This window comes from Felis catus, chromosome A1 (assembly GCF_018350175.1).
Source record: "Felis catus isolate Fca126 chromosome A1, F.catus_Fca126_mat1.0, whole genome shotgun sequence".
Lineage (NCBI taxonomy): Eukaryota > Metazoa > Chordata > Mammalia > Carnivora > Felidae > Felis > Felis catus.
This window is the reverse complement of record NC_058368.1, coordinates 179,622,447-179,641,230: the sequence shown is the minus strand read 5'-3', so window position 1 is coordinate 179,641,230 and position 18,784 is coordinate 179,622,447. Positions and strand designations below refer to the sequence as shown.

Sequence of the window (18,784 nt, the reverse complement as noted above, 5' to 3'; positions counted from 1 at the left end):
TGCTGAAGTGTTGACACCACCGATGCCAGAGCCATAGCATATGCACTGCTCGCCTCAGTCGGCCAGCAAAGTCGACCACAGACATCTTTCATTGAGCACTTGCTATGTGCTACAGTCAATGCTGAAGGCTGCCCATGGGCCACTTCCATCTATCCTCATAAGAATGTAGAGAAGTAGGTTCTCTTGTTTATTGTACTGATGATGAACCTGAGACCCGGGGAAATTAAGTGACTTGTCCACGAGCTCACAGCCCCTTAAGCCCTCCACTCTACTGCCACCTCCTATGTCCAGCTCTGAGTCAGGAGTGGTAGGGAACTTAGGAGGAGCAGAAACATAATCCCAACACTTGAGAACCTTCTGATCTATGTCAGGATGGGGGGAAGCTAATATTTATTTTATTGAGTGCCCAAGACATGGCAGAGACCTTGCTGGCCCTTTACAGACCACAGTGATGTTACCTAATCTTCAGGGCACTCCCAAGCTCCAGGATTCTTTGTCCTGTTCTCTGTGTGCTTGAAAACAGGAAGAGGACAGGTACACCATTAATATACATACGGATCAATGAATTACTGGTGCTGGATCTGAGGGTGGATGGGGGTAGAATGGTCAGCAAGGCCTGACAGAAGCACTTGGACATATGACAGGTCCATTATCAATCCTTTTTATCATCATTTTAGGTCTCCACAATAGCTAGCTTGGCATAGTAGAAAACCGAAGGACTCTGCAGTGACACAGACACACATCTGAGTCCCAGTTCCATTGTATCCTGGTTATACAGCAATGGGGTAAGTTAGATAACCCCTCTCAGCTTCAGAAGTAGATGTGATAATGATTCTCTCTATAGGATTAGTGTAAAGGTTAAGTCTGAGCATTGAGGCAAAGTCCCCAGGGTAGTGCTACTTCTTAGAAATGTGGGCTATATGAGTAAGTAATTTAAACTCTGAGTTTTAGTTGCCTCTACTATAAAATGGGAGGAATGAGGCAGGTTGCTGCCTATAGTAGAAAAACGGCACAGACTCCAGAGTCGGATTACCCAAATGTGAACTCTGGTTCTGTCACTAAGTAGTTGTAGGATGTCAGGCAAGTTCTTAACTTCTTTAAGCCTCAGTTTCACATCTATAGAATAATGTTAGTCATAGTATCACCCCACAGGGCTGTAAGGAGTATCAAATGAATTATACCTCAAGTGCTCAGAACAGTACCTGCCAGCCAATGGGTTTGCAATTGTTATTACCTTGAAGTGTTTCTGAGGATCCAACGCATTCAGTTAAAGCACAGCAGACTGCCCAAAGTCATTGCTCAATGAATTTGTAGACATCTGTTGTTTTCTTTTCTTTTCTTTTTTTTTTTCAACGTTTATTTATTTTTGGGGCAGAGAGAGAGACAGAGCATGAACGGGGGAGGGGCAGAGAGAGAGGGAGACACAGAATCGGAAACAGGCTCCAGGCTCTGAGCCATCAGCCCAGAGCCTGACGCAGGGCTCGAACTCACGGACCGCGAGATCATGACCTGGCTGAAGTCGGACGCTTAACCGACTGCGCCACCCAGGCGCCCCAACATCTGTTGTTCTCAAGTTTGGCATCATTTCCCCCATCTTTGGATAACAGAATTTTTCTTTCTTTTGGGAAACCCATTCCCAAGCCCTGCAAACTCTCATCCCCAAACAAGTGGGATGAACCCATTTCCAAAACTTGACTGGTCAGAGGACACCACCTCACTGGCAATAACGATGTGCTCAGACATGGACGTGTCACCAAGCTAAGCAATCTACCACTGGTTCTTTTCTGAAGGACTGTTGACTCCACCCGGATTGCCAGATTAGTACCTGGGTCTTCTGCTTTTGCTCACCATCACGTGCACTGCTACAAAAGATGTAAGGAGTGACATGAAGTCCCAACAACTTCACCAAGCCCCTGGATCCAGTTGTTCCTGAAGCTGTCCATAACTGTCCCTGAACTTTCCCGGCATATAAACCAGTATCTTTCCTCTTTGTATTAAACTAATTTTAGTCACATTTCTGTCACTTAGTGGTTAGTAGTGTTATTATAATAGCAGGTTTCCAACAAATATTATTTCCCTTTCCCATCACTCCTCCAAACATCTTATTACACATCCATAGCCTTAACAAAAGGTATTCTTTGGATAAATAGTGAGTATTAAGCAGTTTTTGTCTACAGATCTAATAAGAAAGGAAAAGGCGTGTCCAGAATTGCTACTTATCCCACATGGCATGCTACGGAGTAGACAGCCACACAGTACCCACATTTAGCATTCCGTGGAAAATGGTTCACTGTGTCTATTGAGATGCAACACTCCTTTACAGAGCTAGTGACATATGTATACACACCCATGATTGCACATTTATTGATTTCTAATTTGTACCCTGCAAAATAAGACAAAGACACAATAGGGCCATTAAGAAAAATCAAAGATCAAGCCCAGAGAGAAAAAAGAGATTGCTGATTATAGCCGAAACCTGAGTTAATATAGTTGCTTAAATTAAAAAAAAAAATTATATTTAGCTCTAAGCTTTTTGGCAGCCATTCAGAATGTGTCATGATGAGGCATACAGAGAAGTGGGCATCCTTCATGTCTGTACCTGAAAACCCAGCAGAGGCCAGGTTGGAACAAGCACAGAGGAAGAGCTTACTGAATAAATGAATGAGGGAATGAATGAATGAAGGATAAAAGAACCAAAGCTCCCTAAGGGCACTGTTTATAATACTTAGGCCTATATCCTTCACTTATTCATCTACCCATTCACTGAGTGCTTATGTGTGCCCACTTCTGTGCCTGGCTAGGACCTGGAGCAGGACAGATAACAGACTGAGTCAAATGTCGTGCCTGCCTTCCCAGCTGCAGCTCTCTGGCTTGAAGCAAAAGCTCAGAGTCATCCACCTCAGTGCCCATAGCAACTGCCAGTGTCTTCGTGCATCCGGAAGAAAGAGATCAGAGAGCAAAGCTGAGAAAATGGGAAGTGCGGGAGTAACACTAGTTATCTTGGTAATTACACTCACCCCTCACTGTAAACCCTAGAAAACAAATGCACACACACTATGATCTCATCTGATACTCACAGCTCCTTGGCGAGGAAGATAAAAGGGAAGAGGAGTGTCAGCCTTATACTGATGGGGATATTCAGGCACAGAAGGGAAAATGACTCCCCCAACCTCTCTCAGAAAGTGACAGGATACCACCCTGGGGGTTCCCATGCCCTAGGCTGCCTGCCTGGGCCTGGCCCCCAGCATCTCAGAGACCTGTTATCACTGCCTGAAATTCCTCCTCTGCCTGCATCAAAAGCAGCCTCGCACAAAATGGGCATCATCTGATGGGAGCGGCTATGAGGCCATGTTCCATGAGCAAGAACCAGCCCACTTGACACCCTGCAACAAGTGGAACACTCAGACCCCACCTGCTCAAAGCTTTCCAGCAGCCCCAGCCCCACAGACACCTTCTGTTGGCTTAGAATGTGATGCTGAGATTCCAGATGAAGAGCTTAGAGTCAGCATTATTTAGGAGCAGGTTGAAAAGGCACAATGTGGTGCTGGGTGGAAAGACAGCTATTAGGTGAGCATGTAAGGAAAGAACTACATAGGAAGAGGAAATTAAAAACCAGGTTGTTTCCCCATATGCCCATTTAGTATTGTTTATCCAGCTCAGCTAGACGCTCAGGCTGCTGAACATCACTTTAGTCATCCTCATGCCCATCAAGATGGATTCAGTGTGGAAAGGTGAAAAGGGGGGCATACTCTTCCCCACAGATAGCAAAGTCAGCCAGGTGGACCGAGCTAGAGAAATGCAGTACACAGCACGAGAAGACCTTGACAAGGTACAGGTGTGTCCTAGAGAAGGCGAACAACGCTGCTGTACCACTTAAACACCAGCCAACCCTTGTGGTTCCTGTTCCAACAAAGTGTCCTTTAAAATACATTTATGTATATAGTCTCTTTCTGTGTATGCACACACAGATATAGATATAGATACAGACTCCTAATTCAGAACTCATTCTTAAGCACACACACTAACATGTGTTTTGTATTTCCCAATGTATCCTGGAGCCTACATGCATTGTTTGACTGCATAAATAGGTATTAAACACAGCCACTGGGAATGTAAATGGTGGCCACAAGTTTGGAGCCTCCCCAGTAATGTTACAGTCTTCCCACCCAGGCTGTAAATCTCACTGCTTGGCTACTAAGCAGCCAGACACTGTCACTCCATTCAGAAAATCAAGGCTTGGGCCAACCCAGTTCACCCCATGAACTACACGAGTCACTGCCAGTAGGACTTATAGGCTCAGAATCATAGAGCCATTCACTGTCAATTAATTAACACTTGCCTAATACCCACAATATGCCAACTGCAATCTCCATTCTGCCGTGCATCTCAAGTTTCTTGAACCTCCAAACTCTCATACTGAATAAATGCACAGAAACATCTCCAATCTTCCCCCTGCATTATGTCTTGGACCATTCCAGAAGATAAAGCAAAATTTAAGATGTTTCTTCCTTTTCCCACAAAATCATAGATCTCCAGACCCAAGGTTCTCAGACTGGCGGAGGTAGGAAGCAGGCAAAGGGCTGGAGTTGTTCTGGTCTGCAGGATGGTGAGGTTAAAGTGTTCAGTCCAATACAATGCCCTCTGAGACCACTGGTGTCTCCTTTGAATAAACCTACCTCAAATCCCATCCCCAGGGCATTTCCCTGAGGTGAGGTCAGACCATGTTAAATGGCAGTGTGTCCTTCTTTGCAAAGAAGAGATCTACTACCACAAGCCACCAGCCCTCATTGGCCACTTAAGCCACTGATATCTGAAGAATGGGAGCAAAAGTCGGGTGTGGAGGGGAGTGTAGGGGCACGCCATATTGAAGCCCAGCTCCTAGTCTCCATACATATGGCCTAACTACCAAGCTCTGCATGGTACCAGGCTCCACTCACAAAGGCAACCACAATATCCATATCACCAAAGCCGGGCAGGACACCAGGTAGAGAACATAATTTGGCTCTACTTACAGTCTGGTGAGCTTTGGTGTACTCTGGAAAAGCAATTCCGGAAGGACCTGGAGCTTATTCTTGTTCAGGCGCCTAGAGATAAAGAACAGAATGAAAGGGTATCAGGAGACATTAAATGGATTAAGAGTATTCACAGATACTCACTTCAATCAATCAACAGGTATTAAGAGACTTTCTAGATATTTCAACATGGGATGCACAGCATGTTAAGGCATATTCTGTTTTGCAAGGCTTGCAGTCAAGTTGGAGATACAAAGCAAAGGTCAGTCAAAGGCAAGAACACAGCACGTGTGCTGTCCCTTCCCCATCAAGAGCCTAGGACAGACATCACTAATTGATCACACCATTCTTTCCCACAGATTCCAGACAAGGCTTTTGAAATTTTCCGGCCATGTGCTCCAGGTAGCAATTGCCAAGCGATGAAACTGATATGCAAAATGGGTCCCTAAAAAGAAATAAAATACCACAGAGAGTATTTCATCCTAGATAGTGGTGGTGGTTGCAGTAGGGAGATAGCAGTTACTATGGAAACAGAAGAGGCCATGGGTTGAGGGGCCAAATGGAATCCCTGCCAGCCTGGAGTGGGGCTGTATTATAACTTTCATGGGCCCTTGGCACTTTTGCCTTTGCATGCCCCTAACTCTATATAAAAAATTAATATCACATTTTATAACTATGTTGGTATAAAAATATATTAATATTATATATTATAACATTCACTTTGACCTGAAAGGCTTTTTTTTTCCTTCTAATTTTAAAAGAAATGAAAACATTTTCATGGGCCTCTGAAAGTATTGTTGGCCCTGAGCACTGTCCCCGCTGTGCCTAATGGAGCAGTCAGCTTTGGGTCAAAAACCACAGTCTGGGCAAGCCATGTGGCTGGAGGTAAAGTCCTCCCAGAAGGGATGCCCCACATTGGATGGCAGCAACAGAGCCAATCTCATGCTCTCCTGAGAATGGTCAATGCTAATGCCAACAGTGAAGAAGGCCACATGAGTTTTCAAGGGACACCAAGCCCTTACTGTGGCCTCCAAGAAGGCTGTTCTCTGGGGAGTAGGAGGCCAAGAGGGAGACCCTCATCCCTGCCCACTCCCATGACTCTCTGTCCTAGCATCTTTACACAGCCTCATCAGTGAGTGCCCAAACCAGTGTCTCCAAACCTGTCCCCAAAATCCTCACAATCTCCTGCAGCAAAAGAACAGTTTATAGCCTGGTTGAAATTTTTGCTTGGAGTGAGCTGACCGTTTCGTTACCTGGGACAACCATACTATCCTATCTTAGAGTTAAGCAAGCTGAAGAAAAGATAAGATGAGCTTCTTCCCTGCTTCTGCCCAAAGCCCACACTCTCTCCACCACGCCAAGCAGACATGCTTCCCTGGGGGGATTTTGCTACTTTCCCCCTTTTGTCCCAGGTTGATGGCCAAAAATTTCTAAGAGACAGGGGACAAGCAGGAGGTCAGAAAGGGCAAAGCATGTGAGAGAGGAGATTTGAAGACCCCAGAATAAGGCTCCTGTCAGAAGTGTGCTGCTCAGCCCTGAAGGGGCTCACGGTGTGTGTGGGCAGGTGTGGTCCAGTGATGCTGTTTGTGGGCCCCCTGACTGCAAGGAGACCAGACAAGAGGCTGAGAAGTTGGACGGATAAGCTCAAGTTTCCAGCGACACCCCAAAAGCAGCATGACTCCCACACTAGTGCTCTTCTGTAATGTTTTATTAATTGTGGTAAAAAACAAAAACATGAAATTTTCCATCTTAACCATTTTCAAGTGTACAGTTCAGTGGTGTTAAGTATATTCATAATGTTGTGCAGATCTCCAGAACTTTTTCATCTCACAAAACTGAAACACTATCACCATTGAACAACTCCCCACCCCAGTCCCTGATAGCCGGCACTCTACTTTCTGTTTCCATGAGTGTGACCAGTGTTTGCTTTTTTTTTTTTTTTAATTTTTAAATGTTTATTTATTTTTGAGAGAGAGAGAGAGAGAGAGAGAGAGAGAGAAACAGAGCACGAGAGGTGGGGAGGGGGTGTTCAGAGAGAGAAGGAGACACACAATCCAAAGTAGGCTCCAGGCTCTGAGCTGACAGTACAGAGCCCAACGTGGGGCTTGAACTCACGAATCACGAGATCATGACCTGAGCCAAAGATGGACATTTAACTAAGCCACCCAGGCGCCCCAATGTTTATTTATTTTTGGTAGAGAGAGACAGAGCACAAGCAGGGGAGGGACACAGAGAGGGAGACACAGAATCTGAAGCAAGCTCCAGGCTCTGAGCTGTCAGCACCGGGCCTAACGCGAGGCTTGAATTCATAAACTGTGAGATCATGACCTGAGCCGAAGTCAGACGCTTAACCAACTGAGCCACCCAGGTGCCCTGTGACCAGTGATCACTCCCAGTATCCACTGTTCATGTTCCTGTCACTAAAATGGAAATACAGGAGGAGCCCAGGGGAGAGAAGAGTGATGGGTAATCTAGTTGCTCTTCAGAGCAGCTCCCATAAGTCTGTGATATGTCCTTTGATGTCATATGGGAGCACTGATCCCAGAGAAGGTGCGGTGATATGACTTTGGCCAAAGCTGGGTTCAGGTCTAACTAGATCTTGATCTCCCTGTGGGACTTTTGGGTAGTTACCTGGCCTGCTGAACCTCAGTGTTCCATCTTCAAAATAACCCTATACATTGGGTTACAGAAATTCTTAATGACACAGTGTGTGCCCAAGTGTCTAGCACTGCAATAAGAGCATGGAGATAATAATAAAAATGATGCAGTCCTAACTGCACATCAGATGCTATGCTACATGCTGGATGGGCACAATCACAGGCAGGAGAGCTTGGAAGCGGGCGTCATTACTACCCACATCTCATAGATGAGAACGCTGATGCCTGGAGAGGATGAGTACGTTCCACAAGCCCACAGTGTTAGGAAGTGGTAGGGTCAGCATCTGAACCCAGGCAGTCTGCCTCCAGCGCCCAAGTTCTGAACCACTAACCTCTTAAAGCCTTGTAATAACTGACAGTTCCCTTCCTCTTTTCCTTTCTTCTTCCCCCTCCCCCCTTTCCTTCCTTTCATTCAGGGTTACCACCTTCTCAGCCCCAGCTCAGACAACCATCCATCCTGAATACATTTCCCTCCCTGAAAAGAACTCTCTTGGAGGTCCCTAAGGCCAGAATTGGGTCTCTACGTGTCTGTCTGGAACCACCCTCTATTGTCACAGCTGCACAGAGCCGGGTGACAGCTATATTCAGACGACCAACACTTCAGTCTAGGCAAAAATCCTAAAATTCAGCCCACCGAGGCCTGCAGTGGATAGGGTGTTTAGTGTGCTAAAAGCCTTAAACCAGAGTTGAAGCTAAAAATAAAACCAGCTTGGCTCCAAAGCTCCAGGAAGGGAAGGAATCATTTTTCAGTATTTGTGGCTGGACAAAAATAAAAACACAACCAAACTGAGCCAATTGTGCTCTGCCTGCTGCTTCATAAACCCTGATGAGGCTTCCAGGGCAGCTGGACCTGGCTTGTTCTCCCAGAGCCTCTGGGTTTTTCCGCTTCAGCTTGGGCGGGCCTCATGCTGGTTCTCCCTATCACAAGGAGTCTGATGCTCCATTTCATTTCCAGTTCATTCCAGGGTTTATTCACATTTACTTAGCAAACTGAGCCAGCTGAAAGGTCTTCCTTGAAGGGCTGATGGAGGCTCCAAGCTGCATAAAGTGCATTTCCCACGTGGCTGCTGTAGAGCAGCTCCTGAGCAGGAAAATGAATAGTACACAATGTGTTGTTCTCCTGGTAGAGGAACAGGGAAGCACTGGGCTGCAGACAAGGGCTGTGGCCATGATGCCCTCCATCCCTCATGTCATCCACTGCTCTGTCACCCTGTATCCAGAGGTGAAACTCTCCTGCTGTGGTTCAAGCTGAAAACAGATCCATCAGGCCTGGATGAAAAGGACCAAATGGGGGGCGCCTGGGTGGCGCAGTCGGTTAAGCGTCCGACTTCAGCCAGGTCACGATCTCGCGGTCCGTGAGTTCGAGCCCCGCGTCAGGCTCTGGGCTGATGGCTCAGAGCCTGGAGCCTGTTTCCGATTCTGTGTCTCCCTCTCTCTCTGCCCCTCCCCCGTTCATGCTCTGTCTCTCTCTGTCCCAAAAATAAATAAAACGTTGAAAAAAAAAATTTAAGAAAAGGACCAAATGGGACTCATATGAGGGCAGACCTGAGGGGATTGACACCAACCATAGGCCAGGTCAGTGATAAGATAAAGCCCTCCTGGCTATCCCCCCTCCCTCAGAGATCAGCACTCTTTTTCAGCTTTACCTGCTAGAACAATGGGCAGCATCAATGTCAAAAGCCCACAGGCTGTGAGTTGCAAGGTCATACTGCTTTTCAGCCTGAAGCATGAAGCACTGCAGTACTGCTGATCACCTTTCTGGAGGTACCTGGGTGTAAGATCTGATTCGAGATTTTGCCACTTTTTTTGTTGAATTTGTCCATTCATCTATCCCTTCAATCATCCATCTACCCACCTTTCCATCCAACCACCATCCATTCATCTCGTCAGTCCTTTCTCAATAGGAATGTATGAAGATGAGTAAGAATATTCCCTTCCAAATATCAGATGCTAGTGGAGAAGACAGGAAAACAAAGGTATCATGGGAGTACAGAGGAGGGCCAGCTAACCCAGACCTGGTAAAGGAGGGCTTCCAAAAGGAAGCGGCTGGAATTTACTTTTGAAGCAGGAGTACAACTCTTTAAGAGACAGGGACGCAGAGTTCTACACTTTTGTATGTCTACGGAGGGCCACGACACCAAGGGGCCCCTGGGAAGTAGGCTGCACCGCTGGATTCCAGAGAGGACATGAGAAGCAGAAGTAATGAAGCTGCAGAGCCAGGCAGAGGTCTTACAGCAAGGGACCTCATGGGTAATGATAAACGATCTGGGTTCGGTTGTTTCCTGGGAGTAATGGGAAGCCACAGGAGAGGGGTGAGCAAGGGAATGATCATCTGGTTTGGGTTTCGGAAAGTCCTCTTGAATAGCAGTAAATCTCATTTGGCAGAGTGAAAAAGGAAGCAAGGAGACTAATTATGAGGGCTCTTGCGCAATCCACATGACTGTGTGAGGACCTGGTTAAGGATGAGAATGGTATTGGAGTGTAGGAGATGCATGTGAGGCATCATTGACAGTCCAAAGGAGTTCCAGGGGTGGAGGTGTTAAAACAGGCCCCCAGGGCTCCTGCTAAGTGGGTAACTGATCAGCTGAGATTACCAATCACTGCCAAAAGTAACAGAGAAGGGAGACAGCATGCAGAACGTGCTGTGTTCAGATTCAAGATTTCTATGCTACTGGGATCTCTCAAATATGTTCTGACAACTAGTATCAGCAGCCAGTAATAACAGTAAAGCCATGACTCAGGCACTGTACTAAGCACTTTACATGAACTATCCCACCATGAAGCACTGGGCTTCCCATTACCCATGGAAATGGTTTGAGGCTAGTACTCTCAGTAGCCCCATAATAAGGAAACAGAAGCCTAAAATGGTTAAAGCACTTGTCCAAAGACCAACTTGACCAAAATGATGGTGACAGGATTTGAGCCCAGGCACCTGATGTGAAGTCTGTGCTCCTGGCTGCCACGGATAATGATAGTATTTAGTTTAGCTCTTCATTATAGACTGTCTTATCACCTAATGTATGAGTCTCATCTTCCCAGGAAACTCTAAAGGTCCTCAAGTGTAGAATATGCATCTAATGTCTCCCTGCGATCCCAACTTTAGCCCACAAAGCCCCAGGCATGCAAGAGGGTGGTGCTTCAGGAAGGGTCTGTTGAGTTTCATGAATAAATCATAAGGGAGGAATGGCAAATTTGGGGAGCCTCAAAGATCAATGGCCTTCCTGGGCTAGGTGACAGAAGTCATCCTGTTTGGAGGTGAATAAAACTCCCAGAGGGCCCACCTGTCTGTCTGCATTCTCCAGAAACTTCTTGCAGACTCACCTGCCTGACAGGCAAGGTAAGAACTATGGGGCTCACTCAGTACTTCCCCCCACCCCCCGGGGGAAGGACAGTGCAAGAGGCCTCCAGGCCAGAAGCATTTATGTCAGCAAGCCAGGGCAAGGCTTGCCAAGTCCTTTCCTTTCTTCAGGGAACAGTGGCCTGTCCAGCTGCCCAGCTACGGCCTGAAGGAGGGAAAAAGTCAGTGTACTAACTCCCAAAGGTCACTGGGATTGCTTACTTTAGTAATGAAATCAATTGGTTCCTCAGCCCCAGGCACTTTCCTAGGCAGCCTGGATGCTCTCCAGGTCTACTGGTACTTTCAGAAGCATCAACATGTCTAAGCAACAGGGCTAAAGTGGCTTTGTTATTCAGAGCAGAAGCTCCAAGCCTCCCCCAGTGGATAGATGGAGAGGCCCATGGAGCTGGGGCTCCAGGCAAGCCCAGAAGAAGGGCAGCACCAAACTCGGAGGTGGCACCATCATCCATGAGGATATAGAGGTGTCACTATTCATCAGGGGAACTCTGTGAGCATAAGAGAAAAAACTTGAACTTTGGCAAAGGAAAAAAGCAGACAGCCCTGATTTGGGGTTATTTCTACAGTTGCTCCCTATGAAAACAATGGCCTCTTATTTTTTCGGTTTCCTTACTGGTCAAACAAATCAAATTCAAGCTTTTTTCCTGTTATGCAAATTTCATAATGCAAACTGGATGTAACCTGATCAGTTCAGTAAGAAAACTGATTTGTGATGTTGTTGGTTTACATCATTGTCATGTCAGAAATAGTTCCCATATGTGTGGAAAGAAAGCCTATTTGCCTCAGCACCCATGGCCTCTTTTCGTTGGGTGACTGACTCTTCTTTGCCAGTGGGATTTCCATTTTTAATCTTTCTTTCTCTCCTTTTTCTTTTTTTTTTCTTTTGCTAGCAGCTTTCTTGAGATCTAACGGGGCTTCCTTTTTAAAAGCACTTCTAGTCCAAACCACGATTTATTTTGATGGTTCTGAATGAAGCAAGTTGACCTGAGTCTCATCTTCCACAGAATTCAGGATTTGCTCATTGACATTTAGGTTGGCTTATGCCAATTTTGAAAATCTGTTATTTTTAGTTTGTAACTTCAAAACGTCCTTAATAGCAATTAAAAATCTTTATTTTTGACATTTCTGTGGGAGAAATAACTTTGTTTTCATCATCTAAAATTCTTGCCCCTAAGCAGTTTTTTTTTTCCTCACTGAAGTTGCTTGAGAGAACCCATTTTAAAAATAACTTAAAGTGTATTTTAGGAACACAATTATTATGTAATAGCAAAACACGTACCTCACGAGGTACCTGAGAGGGAGGAAGGGTTTAACAACTGCAAAGGTCCCCGTAGCGCTTCTCAAAGCGTCAATAAATGATGGCAGTTGCAGCAACTGTTCTTACCAGCATCACCATCCTTAGATGCCCCAGGACCCAGAAATATATAGATTTACTTCTCCATAGATGACTGTGTTGGTCAGCAAGGCTATTAGCATAGCAAATGAGTTCCTAAATCCCACTGGGTTAACACACTAAACACAGACTCTACACTCTCATAAAGGACTTGCTCCAACTTGCCAGATGACAGAGGGAACACGTGGCCTCCAAGGCCACAGCGCTAGGGAAGAGAGGAAACAAGGAGCCAGCAGCTCCTAGCTTTCTCCACCTAGTGGGACTCCTATCACTTCTGCACTCAGTCTACTGGCCAGACCTAACGGCACGGCACGAACAGAACTGTAAAGGAAGGTGGGAAATCTACAGGGATCTTGGATATTTGGTAAGAACTATGGTAATAGCCAGCTGTCTTTACATTAAAGCAACAATGATGATCTCTTTGTTTTTGCTGTTCCTTCCTTTTTTTCTATTAATACAGGGCACTTATGCTGTACTAAGGACAGTGTGAGATGTTTTATATGTACTATCTCACTTCACTCTTAGAGTGACTCTTGAAGTAAACATTGTTACTGTCATTATTTTACATAAGGAAGCTGAGGCAACAGAGAGATTATGTAATTTGTCCAAAGTCACACAGCTGATAAGTAAGGTTTAGAAAGAGGTCTCTCTGATACCAAAGGCTGTCTTTGAATCCATTCACCATTCTGCTTCCGAATAACACTTTTGTGCTGGTTGACCAGCAGGCCTCATAACAATCCCAAGACGGAGGTCAGCAACAGAGAGCATCTGTCCGTTTTATAGCCAGACAAACTGAGTCAAAGCAGACTAGGAAGCTGAGCCTGTGCTCTCTTGGTCTTACTGCCCAAGGCTTATATAATGATCATTCCCCTCTGGTTTCAGAAGGCTCTGAGGGTCCCAGAATCACTGTCCCCAAGGGCAGGAGGGAAATCCAGAGCCATTTCTAAAGAACATTTATTCTCGTTCCCCTTTCAGATGTAAAGGATCTGTCCATTCAGAACTTCCCTGCCTGCCCTTGTAGGTGACTTTGTACTGAGGTTTATGTACTGTTCTAGGGAGCTCTGGGGCTTGCCCAACATCTCACCTTGCTGGGATCCAACTCAGGATGCTAGCAGGAAAAGAAAACAAGCACAAAGACTCCCAAACAACCCGTTTTGAACTTCCCCGCACCTCACATTGGACCAATTTTCCTCCAATTACATGGTTGTCAGAAAGAAAGCAGAGCACATCAGTGGCCTGAGCCTGCCTTGTCTCTGACCCCTATGCCCAAATACCCCTCCCTCCAGAAAACTTTGATTTCAGGAGGGGAGAGAGGGTGGAGAGAAAGAAGGGCAAGAGTCCTGTGTGTGCAGCTATAGCAGAATACCACTGACTCTACAGAGAATAAGCCAAAAGGCACTGAGAGCCCTCTTGTTCTGGGGTGGCTAACCCATGACACCTAAGTCACCGTGCCTAGAACAATTCAGGGAACCCCAGAGACTGTGACCAACATGCTGCTTTATCTAGGACTAAATTCACAGCAGGGGTCTCTGGGAATTTCCCAGTGGATTGTACATGGAACCACATTAGTATACCAAGGCTCAGACTCCAGGAAAACATGTCTAGGGTGGGAGAAAACACACATTTGTGCATGCATGTCAATGCACACACATACACATGTGCATCCAACATACACTGCAGACATGCTGAGCATGCCACAGGGCCATGTATATCCCTCAGAGCTGACCAGATCCATTTCAGCCAGCCAGACTACTTGACGGTGGCCAAAGCGTGGATCTGCACAGTGATGTCCTCATTCTGAAAGGTCAGGCAGCTCCCCAGACTCAAGAATCATGACTCATCCCTCTGAGATACTCCAGCCTTGCATCCTCTCTTGCCTCAGGGTTTTTGCACACATTCTTCCCTTCCCTGGGAATTCTTTTTACCCTGTGACCAGGATGGCAGCCGTGGAGATGTTAATAGAAATGTTTTGAAGGTGGAGCAGACAGGATTTGTCAATGCATTGCAGTGAAGCTGGAGAGACAGGGCAATGAAAGTTGACACTGAGGCTTGGCCTGTGCATAGAAAACTGTGGAACTATTGCTACTAGAGAAGGGAGAGGAGGGTGGACAGAGGAAGTCTGGGGACCAGATTCAGATATATTAAATTTGATATGCCTATAAATACCCAAGTGTAGATACCTGGTAAGCAGTTGGATACGCAAACCTGGGCTTCAGGAATAAGACCATGATAGAGATGTAGATGATACTTAAATGCATGAACCACTGAGGCACCTGGGTGGCTCAGATGGCTAAGTGTCTGACTCTTGGTTACAGCCCAGGTCATGATCTCATGGTTTGCGAGATCAAGCCCCACTTTGGGCTCTGTGCTCACAGTGCAGAGCCTGCTTGAGATTCTCTCTCTCCCTCTCTCTGCCCCTCCCATGCTCACGTTCTCTCCCAAAATAAATATTCAAAAATAAATAAATAAATGCACTAACCACAGCCCCACCATGGGAGATGAAGAAAGGGGAAGAGGAGTAAGGACAGTCATGGGCTGTGCCATCCACTGGAGAGCAGAGGGAGCAGGAAATAGCCACCAGTGTGGTAGAAGAAGAATCAAGAGAGGGTGGAATAGTGGAAGCCAACTGAGGGGAGAGAGTTCCAAGGCGGGGTGGGATTGCTGCTGAGAGGTATAGAAAGATGAGGATGACATTGGCTCTAGCAACATGCAGCTCAATGGTGATGTGGAAAAAGCAGCTTTGTGTAGAGGTAGGAATGAACTATTATCTGGAGTGGCTCAAGAAAAAGCGGGAGGAGAAAATCAAGGGGAAACACTGATTTTGAGGGGGCTTGCTATAAAGGGGGAGAGAAACGGGCTGGTAGCTGGTGGGGAACATGGGGTCAAGAAAGGCTTTTTGTTTTTAGTTTTTAAGATGGGGGAGAATTGCAACATTTTTATATGCTGATGAGAATGATCTGGAAAACAGGGTAAAGTAAGCAGGGGATTGAGGGGGAAATTTTTAGACCAAGGCTCCTGAATAGGTGACAGGGAAAATTCCAATGCACAAGTGATGGCAATGGCCCTTGACAGGGCGGAAGATAGGTCACCTGTGGCAACTGCAGGGGAGGCAGAGGTTAGGGGACAGAGGTATGGCAGGTACAGTTATGGGAGTCTATGGAAGGTCTCCTCTGACTACTCCTGTTTTCTCACTGAAAAAGGAAGCTGGATCATCAGCAGAGACTGAGGAGGGGAAGGAGGTGTTGAGTGACTGAGGAGAGGAGATAAGAAACCATTGTTCAGGAAAGAGCAAGAGAGTGAATTGATCAGGAAAGGCTGAGGCTGGTGGGACAGCAGCCAGTGAGGTTAGTGATCCTGAGTTGTGACATCTGCCTACATAAGCATGTGTCTGTTCTCCAGACACATCCAAGCTGCCTGGGTGAGGGCATGCAAACAACTGAAATTGAATTCAGCCTAAGCTGGGGTTTTTCCAGGAACTACAATGTTGGAAAAGATGGACAAGGGAGTTGAAGGAGTAAGGGGAGAGAGGTTGTTACAGTTCGAATGTTTGTGTCTCCCCCACCCACAACACATTCATATTCTAGGATCCTACCCCCCAATGGGATGATTTAGGTTATGGGGCCTTGGGAGGCTGATGAGGACCTGAGAGCAAAGCCTTAATGAATGGGATTAATACCTTTGTAAAACAGGTTCCAGAGAGACCTACTGCCCTCTCCATCAGGTGAGGACACAGCAAGAAGTCAGCCCAGCAGAGGGCCCTCCCCAGTACATAACCATGCTGGCATCCTGATCTTGGACTTGCAGCCTCCAGACTGTGAGAAATATGTCTGTTGCTTTATGCTACCCAGTCTGTGGTCTTTTGTTGTAGCAGTCCAAATGGAACAAGACTGAGGTCATTAGGTGGGTGAGGGACAGTAACAAGATGACAGAGCCTATAAGGGCCAAGAACTCATGGACAGGGTATGGGCTTTGGGAAGCTGGGTGATGGTCCTAGCTCTATCCCCAAGAGCTGCAGGTCTGTGTAAACCACAGTACCCTGGTTTTCTACATCAACAGAATCAGTGGGTTACTGAGATGATTCCTAAGATCCCTATATAACTCTCCTTCTTCTGAAAGATGGGTAGGATACCTGGATTCTACATCCACCTCTAGAATCCTCTGGGTTTAATTTCTCTTTCTCTTGGCTTCTTCACATGAAAAATGGGAATAATGATACCTATTAGATTATCCACAAAAATAAGAGGTGCCATGAGAAAAGAGGGATTTTTTTGGTCAATTTTGTTCATTGCAACTCAGAACTTAGTCTAGCAAGCAATAGTGCTCAATAAATATTTGCTGTTTGGCTACTTGGTTGATTGGTTCGTTGGTTGGTTAAATGAATGAATGGGTGAGTGAGTGAATACCCACTTCACCTATTCCACAAAATTACTGGGGAACAAATGAGACAGAGATAGTAAACTTTGTAAGAAGTCTGCCGTGCTGTACGTTTTTATGCAATGATGCTCAAGCACCCCTGTGCTGGCCATTTCACTCTGGTTATTAAAACCAGAGTATCTTGTTAGGGACCTGCTGGAGTACTGCAACCAGATTACTGGAGAGTTGCAATCATAATAGCATAGACTAAAACCCTGGGTCACAGTCCCAGAAGGAGGGTCCTAAGAGTATGGAGCACTGGGCACATGCCATCTGATTTATACAGTGGGCTGAGGGGGAAGCAAGGACAGTTTCAGAATTGAGGAAAGCCAGAGGGAGGGTGAAGGTCCCTTATACCACATGGGGCATTAGAGTGGGGCCTCTATATCAGCAGAATGAGGGGTGCTAAAGAGAAAAGGTAGAAGGCCCCCAAAGGCTAACTCTCTCTTATCTGTCAGGGAATGAATATAGGAGAGCCATGTTGGGGGGCAGAGGAGAAGGATTGAGAATTCCCCAGAAGTCAGTATTACTCTGTAAAAGCACACTCCATCAAGACATTAAGCATGCCTCAAGCAGCCTATAGTTAATGTTAAGTTATTTCTACTAGGATTTAAGAGAAAAATACTTTAGGCAGCTATGGGAGTACCCCCCTCCCCACTTAAAATCCCCAAACAATGCAGCAAAGCTGGTTCTAAATAGGATGGCATGAGCACAGCCCATCACAGACTTCACATGTTCTCTCTGGCTTATTCTCAGCCCGTCATCTGGGTCTCCAACCCCTTTGACCCACAGGTAGGAAAATGACAGATGCAAATCGAAGGAGAAACACTCTAGCTGGTGGATGTCACGGGGGCGCCTACGACTCAGCACAAATCCTCTGGAAGTGTACTGTTTAAAATGGTCCTGTTTGAACCCATTGGCCTTTGCTTTTGGTTTAAGAAAGCTCAAAGTAAAAAAAGAGAGAGAGAAAGGAAAAAAGAGTCCTGACAGCAAAATCATTCAAACATTCCTAGCTTGTGAATGACAAATTTCCCTTTCGTTTCTGTTATAAACACTCTCACTCTGCAAGATTTGTTAATGATGGTGCGCTTCCCTGGGTGTTTATCTAGGTATCTAGATATATGTCTACACATCAAGCAACAAAAAAGATCTCTGAGGCTTTCTCAGGCATGAGCCAAGGAATGCAGAGTAATTATCTGTGACCAATTCTCATCTATAACTAATTAGAATTTTACTTTCTCATAGTATTTCCTTCCTGGTCCAGGTCCAAGGTTTTTTTCTTCTTTTTTTTTTCTTTTTTCCTAGAAAAGGAAGATACCTGGACACATTTATAACTGTGAGGTGGAAAGGGAATGGGGAAAGTGGAAAGGGGGATTTTTCAGATTGCATTATTGCTTTAATCTGATTGAATCTTCTTTGGTTTTTTCTTTCTGTGAATGCTTTTCCAGCATGGGAACGGTTTCTCAACCCTCTGGCTGTTGCATTTGAACCAAAGTCTGCAGAATAGTTTAAGAGCCCCTGCTCACCTCTCTCACTCCCACCTCAGGCGAGCAGTTCCCCATCCCAACCACAGCTTTGAGATCCCTTCCAAACTTGTTGGCGTCTCAAACTGAATCCCAGATGTTCACTTAGCAAGAAATAAATGAATGGCCCAAGCTGTGGACTGAATCAGTGATCCTCACAAATAGATTCCAGGTGTGTTGGCATCTGGATTGCTATCTTTTTCTCTGTTTTACATACACACACACACACACGCATGTGTATGCGTGCGCGCCCGCGCGCGCGCACACACACACACACACACACACACACACACACACACCAGTTCTACCCTGAAAAAGAATTCGACACCATCTCCAGATGTAGAAAGGACAGGACTAGTTACCTAACACGAATTACATCTTTTCAATCATGGACAAAGGCAAAGGGCTCCAAACATATCCCTCTTGCCTTC

At 45.9% G+C, this 18,784-nt stretch overlaps 1 protein-coding gene across 1 annotated transcript in view; it reads right to left on the bottom strand.

The window, feature by feature from the left end:
- The window catches only part of SLIT3 (slit guidance ligand 3), a 598,696-nt gene that overhangs the window by 491,225 nt on the left and 88,687 nt on the right, over nt 1-18,784 (bottom strand). The window contains exon 4 of the mRNA XM_023259788.2: nt 5,013-5,084. Coding sequence (XP_023115556.2) covers nt 5,013-5,084 — 72 coding nt within the window. The remainder of the gene's footprint in view (nt 1-5,012; nt 5,085-18,784) is intronic.